General features: G+C 29.7%; 1 protein-coding gene across 1 annotated transcript in view; it reads left to right on the top strand.

The window, feature by feature from the left end:
- Nucleotides 1–14,472, top strand: part of LOC107443874 (uncharacterized) — a gene marked incomplete in the record, with an annotated part of 330,433 nt that overhangs the window by 273,224 nt on the left and 42,737 nt on the right. Inside the window, 2 exon segments of the mRNA XM_071178419.1 lie at nucleotides 9,271–9,352; nucleotides 10,911–11,061. Of these exon segments, the coding sequence (XP_071034520.1) occupies nucleotides 9,271–9,352; nucleotides 10,911–11,061 (233 nt within the window).

The raw sequence follows: 14,472 nt of genomic DNA, 5'->3' as shown, positions 1-14,472 counted from the left end.
AAAATTGACTAGCTTCGTGTTGGTTTAAGTACTCAATAAAAAATAATTACAGCTTACAATAAAAAGTAATTCTACTAATCAGTGACTTGTAGCAAAAATCACTGATTTTCAATTGTTTGTGGTCACCAAACTACTTTTATCTTGATACAACATTGTTTTGTTGTTTTAAAATCAGCTTTAATATATAGACGCGAGAACTTTATCTTAAAAAAATGATCTTCAATTGTCTGCTTTCAAAAATTTTTAGAATGTTTCTCTTGAATCATGCAGTTTAATAGATTCTTTTTTATTGTTAGGACTACTCTTCAGAAACTTAATTTCAAAATATTTTATAAAGGGCCCAGAAAATTTAGTGGTCTTTGGGCCTTAATTTGTCTTGATCTGTCCCTGCCTGGTACAAAAAAACGTCTCTCGCCCTTTCTCAAGATATGTGGGTGACCTCGGATTTTCAAAACCACCGGTCCATTTTTTCTACTTCAAACTTGCAAACACAACATTTTTATCAAGTTTCTGAAATAATAACAACAATAATTATTTTATTTTTCTGATTTATGTAGAAGACGTTTTGAACATTTTGAGTCGATAATTCCCATGTCTTTTTTTTTGTTACATGCAACATTAGATTTAGGATTTATTAGCTTCATTTTTAGAAAATTTTAACAATAGGGTGCATGCAAGATATTGTGAAATGCTTTTAGAGACACAACAAAGAGTAAAATAACTTTCTAACGTTCTTTTCACGACTCTTAATTATTTGCTCAGCATTTTTATTCCTTTCTCTCTCGGTGAACTAAACAATTTACTTTAGATACCGTTTTTATTTATTACCAGCTATGCCTTTACTGCGCATCGTGTTTTTAACTGCGGCAATATATTTCAAATCATTTTGATGTTTATGTAATCTCACAAGATAAAACAAAATATTTTTTTTTCAAAAGAAATTTACCAAGTGTTTGAGAAAATATTCCTTTTGAATTATTGCAGAAGATAGGAAAATAATTCTCCTTACACAAGAACTCTGCGATAAAAATTCTAGTCTTGAAGTATTTGGTACAACGATTTTACTCGCTTCTAAAAATCCTTTAAGCAAACAAAACTCCATCTATATTACGGCTTTTAAAACACTAAAAACTTAGATAATACTTATGCTTCTTTTGCTTGCTTAGCTTTTATTTACGGGTGAGGGGTCTTCTAAATCAAATGTAACGTATGTTTCTACGATCGTTACAGGGACTAGGTGGTCGCCCCGCTGCAGGTCATAAACACAGCTCGTAAAAGCTTCTTTTGGTATGTTCGAAGCATTCAATTTATAGCCAAGACNAAAAAAAAAAAAAAGCTGATTGACCATAAATGTAAAACATGTCAACACATTGCAAAAAATTACAAAAATCGACCGCTAATTTGTATGGTTATTGTATAAAACTTTTCAACTTCACATGAAATTGCTCACTTTTTTAAACGATGTTTGCAGAATCAGGCTACGGACACAAAAATTCCGGTTTTGATACCACCTGGTACCAGGGCCTGATTATCGCCTAAGCCCAATGGGCACGGGCCTACGGCCCACACTTTCTGAGGGGCCTCAAAAATTAGTGAAAAGTCCACAATATTACTATTTTTTAAATACTGAAAGAAACAGTTTTTCTGAAAAAATGCACTTTTTTTTTTCAAATTTTCTTTTATATTGTGATAAACCAAACTCGTGTAAACATTGCACTAATCAAATTCGAAAGTACAGCTGAATTTGAATTAGTACAATTTTTACGTCAACGGCTAAAGTGAAGGCACTGAATATGAATTTTAATTTTTTAGAAGTGTTATATTTAAATAAATTATTATTTAAATGTGTTTTTGATTTTCTATGATTAGCTATAATTTTGGCTCTTTTGGATATTTTTTGCGTATATTTTTAAATCAAAATTATAATTAATAACCTTAATATCGTATCATACATGCTGAATCGTTAAATCTAATGAAAAGTCGGCTAGCTTTGTGTTGATTTAAGTACAGCTTACAATAAAAAATAATTCTACTAATCAGTGACTTGTAGCAAAAATCACTGATTTTCAATTGTTTGTGGTCACCAAACTATTTTTATTTTGACACAACATTGTTTTGTTGTTTTATATTTGGCTTTAATATATAGATGCGAGAACTTTATCTTTAAAAAAATGATCTTCAATTGTCTGCTTTCAAAATGTTTTAGAATGTTTCTCTTGAACCATGCAGTTCAATAGATTCTTTTTTATTGTTAGGACTACTCTTCAGAAACTTAATTTCAAAATATTTTGTAAAAGGCCCGGAAAATTTGGTGGGCCTTGGGCCTTAATTTGTCTTGATCGGTCCCTGCCTGGTACCATAAAGCGTCTCTCGCCCTTTCTCAAGATTGGTGGGTGACCTCGGATTTTCGAAACCACCAGTCCTTTTTTTCGACGTCGAACTTGCAAACACAACATTTTTATCAAGTTTCGGAAATAATAACAACAATAATTATTTTATTTATCTGATTTATGTAGAAGACGTTTTGTACATTTTGAGTCGATAATTCCCATGTCTTTTTTTGTTACATGCAGCATTAGATTTAGGATTTATTAGCTTCATTTTTAGAAAATTTTAACAATAGGGTGCATGCAAGATATTGTGAAATGCTTTTAGAGACACAACAAAGAGTAAAATAACTTTCTAACGTTCTTTTCACGACTCTAATTATTTGCTCAGCATTTTTATTCATTTCTCTCTCGGTGAACTAAACAATTTACTTTAGATACCGTTTTTATTTATTACCAGCTATGCCTTTACTGCGCATCGTGTTTTTAACTGCGGCAATATATTTCAAATCATTTTGATGTTTATGTAATCTCACAAGATAAAACAAAATATTTTTTTTTCAAAAGAAATTTACCAAGTGTTTGAGAAAATATTCCTTTTGAATTATTGCAGAAGATAGGAAAATAATTCTCCTTACACAAGAACTCTGCGATAAAAATTCTAGTCTTGAAGTATTTGGTACAACGATTTTACTCGCTTCTAAAAATCCTTTAAGCAAACAAAACTCCATCTATATTACGGCTTTTAAAACACTAAAAACTTAGATAATACTTATGCTTCTTTTGCTTGCTTAGCTTTTATTTACGGGTGAGGGGTCTTCTAAATCAAATGTAACGTATGTTTCTACGATCGTTACAGGGACTAGGTGGTCGCCCCGCTGCAGGTCATAAACACAGCTCGTAAAAGCTTCTTTTGGTATGTTCGAAGCATTCAATTTATAGCCAAGACATGCCTACTTGGCGAAAATGTCATTAAAATTAAAATTAATCGTGAATGCTTTTAAATATGCTGAGCAAATTTTTAACTCTCTACTTGTTTACATTCTAGTCTTCAAACTTTTTATGAACTGTGTTTGATTTTTCTGTCCACACAAGCCTTTAAATGATGGAAGTGTGTTTATCATAATTAATGTATTTATAATTTATTTTAATATGAAATTAAAAATTTTAAAAAAGTAAAAAATAAGCTTTTTTTGATTTGAAAACTGAAAAAATCTGCCGTGCAATGCTCATCTAAATATGGTGTAGAATAGCGTAATTGCGTAACGGAACACTTAGTATCGAGTTAACGCCAAATCGACCGTTATTTCTATAATCTTTAAAAGATGTTGTTAAATCTGAAAAAAAAACAATCATGGCGAATGCTTACACCAAGTTCAAGCTCATTCACACGCTTTGTGAATTATTTTCGCGTGTGAATTATTTATTTGTGAATTTATTTATTTATTATTATACGTACTCTTTGTGAATTATTTATGTACTATTTAGAAAATATTGAAATTATTTAATTTCTATCCGCTTGTTTAGTTAGCCTACTTTGATTCATCTTGATGTTCCCTCTGTGCTATATTTTGATGCACAAATTAATTTTAATAATGCATTTAGCGATTTATCCTTTGTTTTAAAATGCAATGCAAAAATTCAAAAAAATAAAAATATGCTTTTTTTCGATTTGTAAATTGCAAAGTCAGCAGCATAATGTCTCTCCAAATATGGTGTTTAATAATATAAAAACTTGTGCAAGGAAACACTTAATAGCAAGTTAATACCAAATAAAAAATGAAAAATAACATTATTTATATTCTCTTTAAAAGGTCTAGCTTGAAAACCATTAAGTACATATTACCTAGCTATTCGGAAAATTAACTGATGTTCTGAATATTATTTAAAATTAAAGTTTTAACACCAAAAGTAAGTATATTAACTTAAATGGTAGTATATTAACTTAGTAACGTCATTATAAAAGTAAATCTATCATAGTACCATAGTACACAACACATTTGTTCACTTGTTTTTTATTGAATAGTTTATCAGCATCAATAATTATGTTGTGCCTTTTTTGTTGATCTAGGTTTCATTTGAAAAATCTAATCAGTAAATGAATCAACAACTTTTTTATATCTCCTTCAAAAAAAAAATTCCAGAAAAGGTTTTTCTTTTTATCAAATTAAGTGCACAATTTTAAACAAGAAAAAAAGTCTCAAAACCTTTAAAGAAAAAAACATTCTTAAAATCCTTGAAAAAAATCTACTTACTGCCTTGCAAGGATTTCTTTTCGTTATAGTCTCTAATGACACAAATCGAATACCGCATTCGTCAAGATCGCTATTATACCTTTTAGCCTTACGTTAAAGTAAACGGATCTCAACCGATTTAGAACAAATCAGAACAAAGAAACTAAACATAGTTTGCTCGTATATTTTCAAAATAAATCTTATCGGCAAAGGACATTACAGGCAAATGAAATTTATTTAGAAACTACGTTTTCTCGCATTAACTCGTTACATTTCAAATAAACTCAATATTTCTCTAAAGGTTAAAAAATAATTATTCAAATATATCTCTGGAATAGTAGGGGAGAGTGGGGTCAATTGTAACAGGGTACGATTGTAACAGAGCAAAAATTTCGAGTGTCGGGTTTTAGATTTGGTTCTTAGGTGGCGCACAAGGTGTATTTAATAAATCTACATGTACACCCCTGCTGGCAACCATTTCTAGGTACTTTTGAAAGAGTTACATCACAAAAGATATTTTCACGCTACGTAAGTAATTTTTTTGGTATTAGAATATTATATTGTAACAAAGTAATTTTGTTTAAACAAATAAAAATTATTAACCGAATATGTAAGTGGACACCTTAATTAACATTTCAATAAAAAAAAAGATTAGTTTTGCTAATTAACTAGCATTGTTTTTAACAAATGAAGCTGAAATGGCGTCTTGGGGACAATTGTAACAATAAGTAAAGGGACGATTGTAACAGCTGAAAATAAATAATCTTATGTTTACAAACCATTACTTAACTCTTTAAGAACCACCAATAGTTTCCTATATCATTTATATTATGTTGCATGTGCATTATTTTATTTGTCACCTTTCACAGCATAAATTAAAATTTTTAACCCCTTAAAGTTAAAAGTTTAACCCTTTAGGTCTCTGCTCATTATTATTTTTACTCCTAAAATATCACTACTATTTTGATCAATAAAAAAATATATCACAACTATGATAATATGTATAATTAACTATGTTTTAGTTGAATTTATGAACTGTTACAATTGACCCCGTAAGTGGGGACAATTGTAACAAGTGCACGACTGTCAAAAATTGTTAATAACTAATATAATAACATTTAAAATAAGGTATTTATTTTTTTTTCTAGTAGAGGATAGTCTACTTTACTCGTCTGTCAATTAATACTAATAATATATTGGATTTTTTGTTAGTTAAAAATAGTTAAGTAAAAAATGTTACAATTGACCCCACTCTCCCCTACTAAATATGCCTCTAAAAACTCTTCAAGAAATGAAAAGGTGTATAAATCACACTTTTTACAAAGCGAGTACATTTAACTAATATAATGATTAAAAGATTTTTTTTCAAAACTTTGATTTTCCTTCCTTCAACTTATAAGGTTAACGCCGACCACCTGTGTAGGGGTCAGGGAACTAGCCTTGCCTCAGAAAGGTTCTGGGTTCGAATCCTGGCAAGGCATGCATGTTCTTTCCTTCTCTGTACTATCTATCCTTACTGTGGGAGCAACGTTGACTCACCTAATATGGTTCCCCTGAAAGAGTGGTCAACAAATATGCCCTTCAGGTGACTGTATTGACGAAAGGTCATTCTCCAGGTGGCCTTTGGAAAGAAACTTAGAGTTAAAAACTTTTTATTTTTCATTTTCCCGAGTCATATTATTAAATTACAATATTGAAAACTCAGTTTTTTTCCCTAATTAATATCTCTTTACTCATACTCCTTTTTTTATGCTTCTAAATAGTAACAAATAAACAAAAAATTTAGAACAATTAAGTTATAAATTTAAACTGAATTTTTCTTTACTTTATAAATTGATTACACGCTGTTATATTAGCTAGACTCCAGCATGTACTCTAATGTATACTCCTCTCAATGAAATTAAAATTTTCTTTAATTTTTAATCTTGCAAGATAAATTTAAACCCAATTTTGTTTTAAACTATTAACTGATTGCATGCTGTAATTTAGTTAGTGTCTCTAATATACCATATACTCTAATGAATACTCCTATTAATAAAAATATATTTTCCTTTAGTTATTACATATGCAAGACTAGTTACCTATAACGCCTAATACTTGACTTAAATGCTAAATAATATTAAAAAAAATATAAATAACCTTGGTTTTTATACATTTTTTAGAAATTCAATTTAAAGCATTAAAGGGATATCAATGTATACTTATAAAGCAATGAAATGAGATGTTTGCATATACGTTAATAATGGATATTATCCATGCAAATTTCGCTTTAAGAGGTCTGAATAAATAATGGAACAACAAACAAAAATACCTCGTCAAACATTTTTTATTCTAATATTTCTTTTAAATTCTCACCAAAAAAAAGACAGAATACCTTTTTTTTTAAACATGATATTTAGAATGTTTCGTGTTATTTAAATACACCTGCCTGGGGTTATTTTTCTGGAAAGAAAGAAATAAAATAAGTAGTCAGCTATTTTAAATTTAAATTCACTCTCAGCTTTTGGAAGATTTGGGATAATTCGTTGCCGACGTTTTTTTTTTCAGTCTGGAAAACTGTTTTTAAGCAAACCAAAAAATGTTTTTCAGTGTAATCGCTTTTCTTTCAACTTCAGCTTTGACAACTTGTAGCCAAAGGCTAGAATTTCTTTCCTTTTTTTCTGTCTTCACGCAAGATGAAATAAAAGAAGAAAAGAAATTCAGCCTTCAAAAACAAAAGACTGCATGAAACATACTCTGCTAGTTGAGGAGTATTGGCTAGAGGCGCAAAAAAGACTATCAACCTGGGAATTAAAAAGTGATATTTAATTTATACAGAAATACTTTAACCCTATGTAATGAGAATATCCTTCAGGAAAATGTTGCTTTTTGTTTCATTATCTTTGCAAAATTTATATTTTGATAAGGTTTATTGTTAATGATTTGAAGGAACGCGCAAATATGCTTATTAAAAGAAGAGGTATGCTTGTTTAAATAATTTGTCTTAACACAGAATGTAAATATTTATGTATTTATTATATGTTATTGTAATGATTTATTAAGTTTTTCTTTCTTTTGAAAGACATTTTTATCACGTAAAATTCATTTATGTATACGATGTTTTCTTTCCATTATGTTTCGCAGTTTCTTAAGCTTCTTTATCAGTGTCTGATTTTAAATTTTATTGTTTTCATTAATTATTATGACAAAAATATAGTTTTATTATTGAAGTATAGTCAAATGGTTCAGTATTCTTTTTTTTTTTTTTTTTTTGAAAATTAGATAATTGACACTTTTAATTTTGCAAACACATAAATTCTCAAAATTATAAATCGTATTCATTGTATAATAAGGTTTGGGGTTCGATCCCAGTGTCGGTTTGAAGCCCACTTAACATCAGATCGACGAGTACCAGCTTGTCTGGGAAGTTAAAGCAGCCTGTGTGCATTGATGGCCACATTATCACAATTATTCAGTTGGTAACGAAATTGGGAATATTTAACCTACATGACCCTCCTATACTACAACAGGCAGAAGCGGGAATGCTTTAGCAACTCATTGTATGATAATCGTATCGTCGTATAATAAATAAATAAATAAAAACGTGTTAAATCGATGGACAAGGAAACAGAAAAGTATAGAATCTACGAGTCCTCAAAATGTCACAATTAACGATAAATTTGTTTTTCTGAATATTTTGTTATGATTCTTTATAATAATCATGCTGTCGTGTAATAACTATATAAAGCAAGTGGGGCAAATCAATGGCGAAGAAGAACTGTGAATTATTGGATCATCGAAACATCATAATGCAATTTTTAAAATTTAATCAAGAGCATTCTTTTGAATGTTTACGATTAGGGCCGGAATAGCCTCTTTGGTAGGACCCTGGGCCCGTGTCCAAGAGATCCTAGGCTCGATTCCTGCCTCCCGAAGACTCTCCGTGCAGTGAATGGTAACTGATCCACGTTAAATCTGTCAAGTCACAAGGTCATCCATGTTTCCAGAGCAAATCTTACCTCTGGGGATACTGATACAGGAGTTTACTTGTCTTCTGGATGGGTTCAAAATTACAAGGCTACGGAGTTGAACATTAGTCGTAAACCCAAAATTGAGTCTTCTGTTCAACGATGACTATGAAATATAAAATAAAATTAAATGTCTGCGATTAATTCAGTTTTCTAAATCTTTTGATGTGAATTCTTTTTGTGTGTGTGCATGCATGTGCACCTTTTTTTAGCCAGTTCAATGTAAAATAATAACCAATAAACTATGTTCAGACAAGCATTACAAATCCCATTTAAAGTACATCTATAAATTTAAAATTTCAATTAACTAGTTATTGACGCTAAATTCACTTTATTATTTCCATAAATTGAAATTTTTTCTCCTCAACTGCTGTCACCTGTCTAACAATACAAAGTAAACATCATTGAAGGTATGTTTAAATTGGCTCATTAAACCCGCCATCGGCATGCTTATACTCAAAGCAAAAGGATAATCACATAAAAAAGAAGAATATATCACTGTGCTTGCCCTGAAGACATGATGCCATTGTTGGCTAACGCGTCATCCCTAATGTCTAGACCCATTACCAGTCCTGACATAACCACTTAGCATGCTTGGTGGGTCTTTCACTTAACGCATTTAATACCTGTCAAAACGCATTAATGTAAATTTCTCTTTGTTGTACCGCATACTGATGAGAGCTTCTTGGTGTGTTTTTGCAGCTGTGTTTGGAATTTTCGGAAGTGGACTTTTAGCCAGGAGCGGCAAGGGAACAGAGACAGTCATGCTTATAGACGACAGAGGGTGAGTTGTTTGATTTTCTTTTATTCGTTTCGAGGGGGTTTCTGCTCCAAAGATTCTTAATTAGGACTGCCAGGTACATGGCTTCTTCGAAATGCATGCAAACGTTTATGGCTTCTCTAAGTTAATAAAAGAGGTACCTTTGAATGTGTTTTATGGCTATTTTAATTCGAAGATGTGTTTTTTATGATGTATAATGAACGTCCAGGTCTGAATTTTTTTTTATTAAACTTTATTCTAATTACTTCACTTTTTAATTATAATAAATGAACAGGATGGTCATAAAATTATGCATTTACGAGATAATTTATATTTATCACAACGTTTTTCTCCTTTGGAAGACGGATGTAATTAGAAACTCCTAATCTCCTGTCAACCCTCACCACTCCAGGCTCATTACAAACGACCTGATATAAATCAAGTTAATAATCGTTATATTTTCGAAATAGCCTAGGAGCATGCATGTTCAGTACAATAAGCCTGGAAAATAGCAGGCAATAATGGGCAATACTGGAGACTCTTCAATTAGTCTGACACATCGTAAAACGGCGGCAATGTTTTGGAAAGAGTTATATTTTCCAATTATACTACGAACTTAAGATCTGTTCATGGGTTTAAAATTGCAATGTAAAAGAATTAAACATTGATACCAGTAAATCCAGAAAAAAAATCAGGTGTTCAATGTCAGTTATAAAATAAAAGAAAACCCGCCTAAGATACATACAAAGTTATAAACTCAATACCGTGCTGGAGCAACTTGTATCACATAGTTGGTTAATCACGATGAAAAGGAATTAAAATGTACATCTACTTTTTTTTAGCAGAGTATTTAATTAGAATGGCATCGAGCATGGTCGAACTGAAACCAATTTTTGAGTCTGCTTTATATTCTTTCTAATATTTTGGTCATTCTAAGAGCAATTCCACTCTGAATATGTTCCTGATTAGAAAGATAATCGCAATTGTTTATTTTTTTATTCCTGTTTTGTAAGGATTGCCAAAAAATGCATGTTATGAATGTTATAGTCTAAATTACCCAAATGTTGCCAGTTTGGGTAATTCAAGCTATGCCTTTTATATGATTTTCTACTTAAGCCTTAAATGTAAATTTCGTGCAATATATTGCCTCTTTTCCTTGAAGAAACTAAAAAGCTGCTTAAACCTCATTTTGTATGGTACGGAAGTTTTCCTCGAATAAATTGAATAAAAACTCGATATATTAACCATGCTAATTTTTCTTCTTCTTTAATTATACAAATTTAAATATAACCGATGAATTTCAGTTGAATAGCTGATAGTATTGAAAACATATTTATAATAAATAGAATTTAATTAATGTGTTTAAAAGATTTATCTGAACAAATTTGAAATTTAACTTAGAGAAAGTTACTATATACTTAACGTTGAGAAAGTTACATATTCCAAAATTCTGAATGAAAAATACAAATAATGATCAGTTTATGAATAATATTACCAATTAATTTCTGAATTCTGTATTTTAAAATTGTTTGTTACTTTTTAAATTAAATAATTTATATGCGTTTTTTTTATTAACTTTCAGATGTCCAGTTGAGCCAGCAATATTTCCGGCTCTTGAAAAGTCAGGAGATTCAAAATCTTTGGTGGCTCCATTCCAAGCTTTTAAATTTGCGTCTGAAAGTACAGTGAAATTTCAACTCACTGTTTCTTTTTGCTTAGATATGTGTTCTCCAGTAAGTACCTATTTAAAATACTATAAATTTATTCATAGTCAGTTTTTTTTTATCATTTACACATTTACATTCTCCAGTAAGTATCTGATTGAAATATTGTAACTTTATACACTGTTGGTTTTTAATTAACAAGTCTGATTAATTTGCTACATAATTTGGATAGATGGCGTTACAACGAATTAAAAAATTTGCTTCATAATCTCTTAAGGACCCATAAAGTGGAAAGAGACATAACAAACAAAATCAATAGATTTTTTCCATTGAATATGAAGGAAATTATAATCTTGCAGTAAATTTAATTATATGAGCTTTCCAAAAAGTATTTATTTCACAAAAAATTCTGAGCGTAAAGGGATTTTGCGCATCATCGTGTTTATATCTAATTTTTTAAATCATCAAGCGACTGTTTTTATTCATTTGTCATTGATTTCAAATTCATCGTTAACATGAAATATTACAATAAAAGTTATTTTGATTTTTAAAAAAATTTTTGATAAAATCTGTAGCGATTAAAAACATATTTTTTCTTCTAACTGAATATTGTGGAAATAGTGCATATTCTTTAAAAATTAAAACAAAATATAATACAAATCAATTTTATGAAAGATTTTTGTTTGATAAATGAGTAATACAATTAAAAAAATAATAAGAATAAAATGAAATCCAATCACGCTATATTACATAAATGTATGATAGCAGTTAAGAAACAAAAAGCATGTTTTAAATTATACTTTAGATCTTATTTTTAAGCTTTAAGAATAATGTGTTCTAAAGACATTTGAGATTAAAGTAATAGTTAGATGTGTACTTATTTTGATTAAAGATATATAAAAGCTAATTATATAAAAATATTGAATCTTCTGATTTTATATGTTCAGATTTTTACCAAAATGTGCAATGTCACACCTGTTTCCCTCCCTCTTGTTGATAACTATCAGAATTTTCAGAATCCCCTTCCCTTCCTGAAAGCATGATTTCATTTATTAATGGCTCCTAAGCATAATTTTAGTCTTATTTTAATAATACAGCTAATTTACATTATTTCATTTATAAATTTTTCCAGTTGCGATAACAGCTATATAGATAAAACTGGTGTATTTACATAACATGTACTTCCAACTTACTTTTCAAAATCCGATCATTCAAATTTAGCTGTCAAGAATAATTGAATAAGTGCAGAAAACCAACAATAACAGTTGGCAATAGCACCACTTCAGAGATTTAAATCCCCATTTTGTTACATAAATTAATGACATTGTTTCACTATAACGGAATAAATTCATTATCATGTCAACAGCGGATTGGGGAGAGGCTACTGAAACAAATTAAATGTAAACATCGACAGCACCATTGGACATTGATGTGAGTGCTTGATATAATTTAATTGCGCTCATCGGAAAATCGCTTTGCATACATTGAAAGACATACCGCGCTGTAATTTGATTCACACAATAACATCGTTGAACTATTGAGAGTGAAAACAATAAAGAACTCTCCGTGAGTGAGGACGTTAATGCTGGACATATCACCGAATAGTCTTTTGTGCTTAGATTAGTTGGTGCTCAGCGATAGTCTGGATCTTTTGTATTATACCCATCTGGATGTATGCATTTAAAGTAAACATTTCAAACCTGCTGTATTAGCCGGTTTTAATCCATTATTTGGTGTATATTTAAATATATATGAAATAGGCAATGCATTCCGAAATGAAATTTTTATCTCACTTACAGTTCTTTTAATTTCAAATATTGGATAATATCAATTAAAATTAAACTTTTAAAATAAACTTCGCCTAATCAAGTTGGAGATTCTCTGAAATACATAAATGTATCTGTCAATGATTTTTATTAATGCTATTTTTAATGAATCATATCAATACATTCTTAAGTTCATCGCCTTTCGCAGAGCTTTACATTATTACACTTTTCAGTGATTCAAACAACTGCATTTTAGTTAGATTCACATTAACCCTAAACAATCTTGCTATTTTAAAGAGAACGGTCATTAAGGTGCCTATTTTTTATTTAAGAAAATTATATAAGAAAAGTATATGCACAATGTAAATGTATTAATTTTTGCAATTTTAGTTTGAAATTTAAAGCTTCATATGTACTCCAATGTGTCCATGTAACTCTGACTCCATAATGTACTCAATATTAAAAAATATTTTATCACAGAACACAAACCACGTGTATTGACAAAGAGCATAAGTAGCTGAGCTAAGATTATGAATTACATATCAAAAATACATATACTTGGATAGTACTGACATATAGTTTAAAACAAACAATCTCTGATTATAATAGAAATAATCTGTTACAGCTGATCTTACTGAGTAAAATAGGAAATGAAAAAAATCCAAACACAAGAGATGGCTGTATTTAAACCCTTTTGGTGCATTACTTTTGAACGCTTTAGCCGGAAATATCACGGGCATCAGAAATAGAAGACGAAAGCTCACCACGGGATTTTGACGGCAGCCAGAGGGAAAGAGTTTATACACTCTTCAGTTATTCAATCCGATGCATTATGCAAAATTCACAACAATTCTCTTTTCGGTGATTCAAACTAATGCATTTTGCTGAATTCACATTCACTGATACGAACCGGTTTCATTTTTTTGGAGCACTCATTGATACATTCCTAAATCACATCAAATTATTCTCCGATGATTCATACCAATCCATACTTCAGTGATTCAATCCAATACATTATTTTATGAGACACAATAATGCATTAATTAGTTAACCACATCAATGCATTCTTCAACGACTCACACTAACGCATTTTTAAATAATACACATTAGTAAATACTTTAGTGTCTCACATCAAGATATTCTTCAGTTTTTTACATTAATTCATTCTTCAGTGGGCTACAACAACATATTTTCCAACGGTCCTCACTAAAATATTCTTTAGTGTTTCACATACATTCTTTGGTTATTGAAACTAACACATTCATTAGAGATTCACATCAATCTTTCTTAAGTGAGTGAAATTTATAAATTTTTTAATGATTCATATTAATACATTCTTCAGAGATTCACAGCAATGTATTTTACATGAATTCACACCAAATACAAAATATATAAGTCATTCGGTAAGAGGAAGCAGTTAATTTTAATAATTACTTTTTTTTTAATTTCCAATGGCAGAAAGCTTGACAAAATGAGTAACACTTTAACACAAATTGAAAACACAATACACAATCTCTAGTAGTAAATTTTAATAAGAATAAAGGAATTTTACTAACTTTATTAATTATTTTTGTTTTAAAAGAAGTGAGAATTTAATCATATGTTTTAACTTCATATATGCTATAAAAAAATTCTCTAATTACTATTTTAAATAAAAAATAAACATACTTATCAAATATTTAACATGCAGTTTAATATTATTTGCATTTTTACA

The sequence above is a fragment of the Parasteatoda tepidariorum genome, chromosome 3, assembly GCF_043381705.1.
Source record: "Parasteatoda tepidariorum isolate YZ-2023 chromosome 3, CAS_Ptep_4.0, whole genome shotgun sequence".
Classification (NCBI taxonomy): Eukaryota; Metazoa; Arthropoda; class Arachnida; order Araneae; family Theridiidae; genus Parasteatoda; species Parasteatoda tepidariorum.
This window is presented reverse-complemented; position numbering and strand designations above follow the sequence as displayed.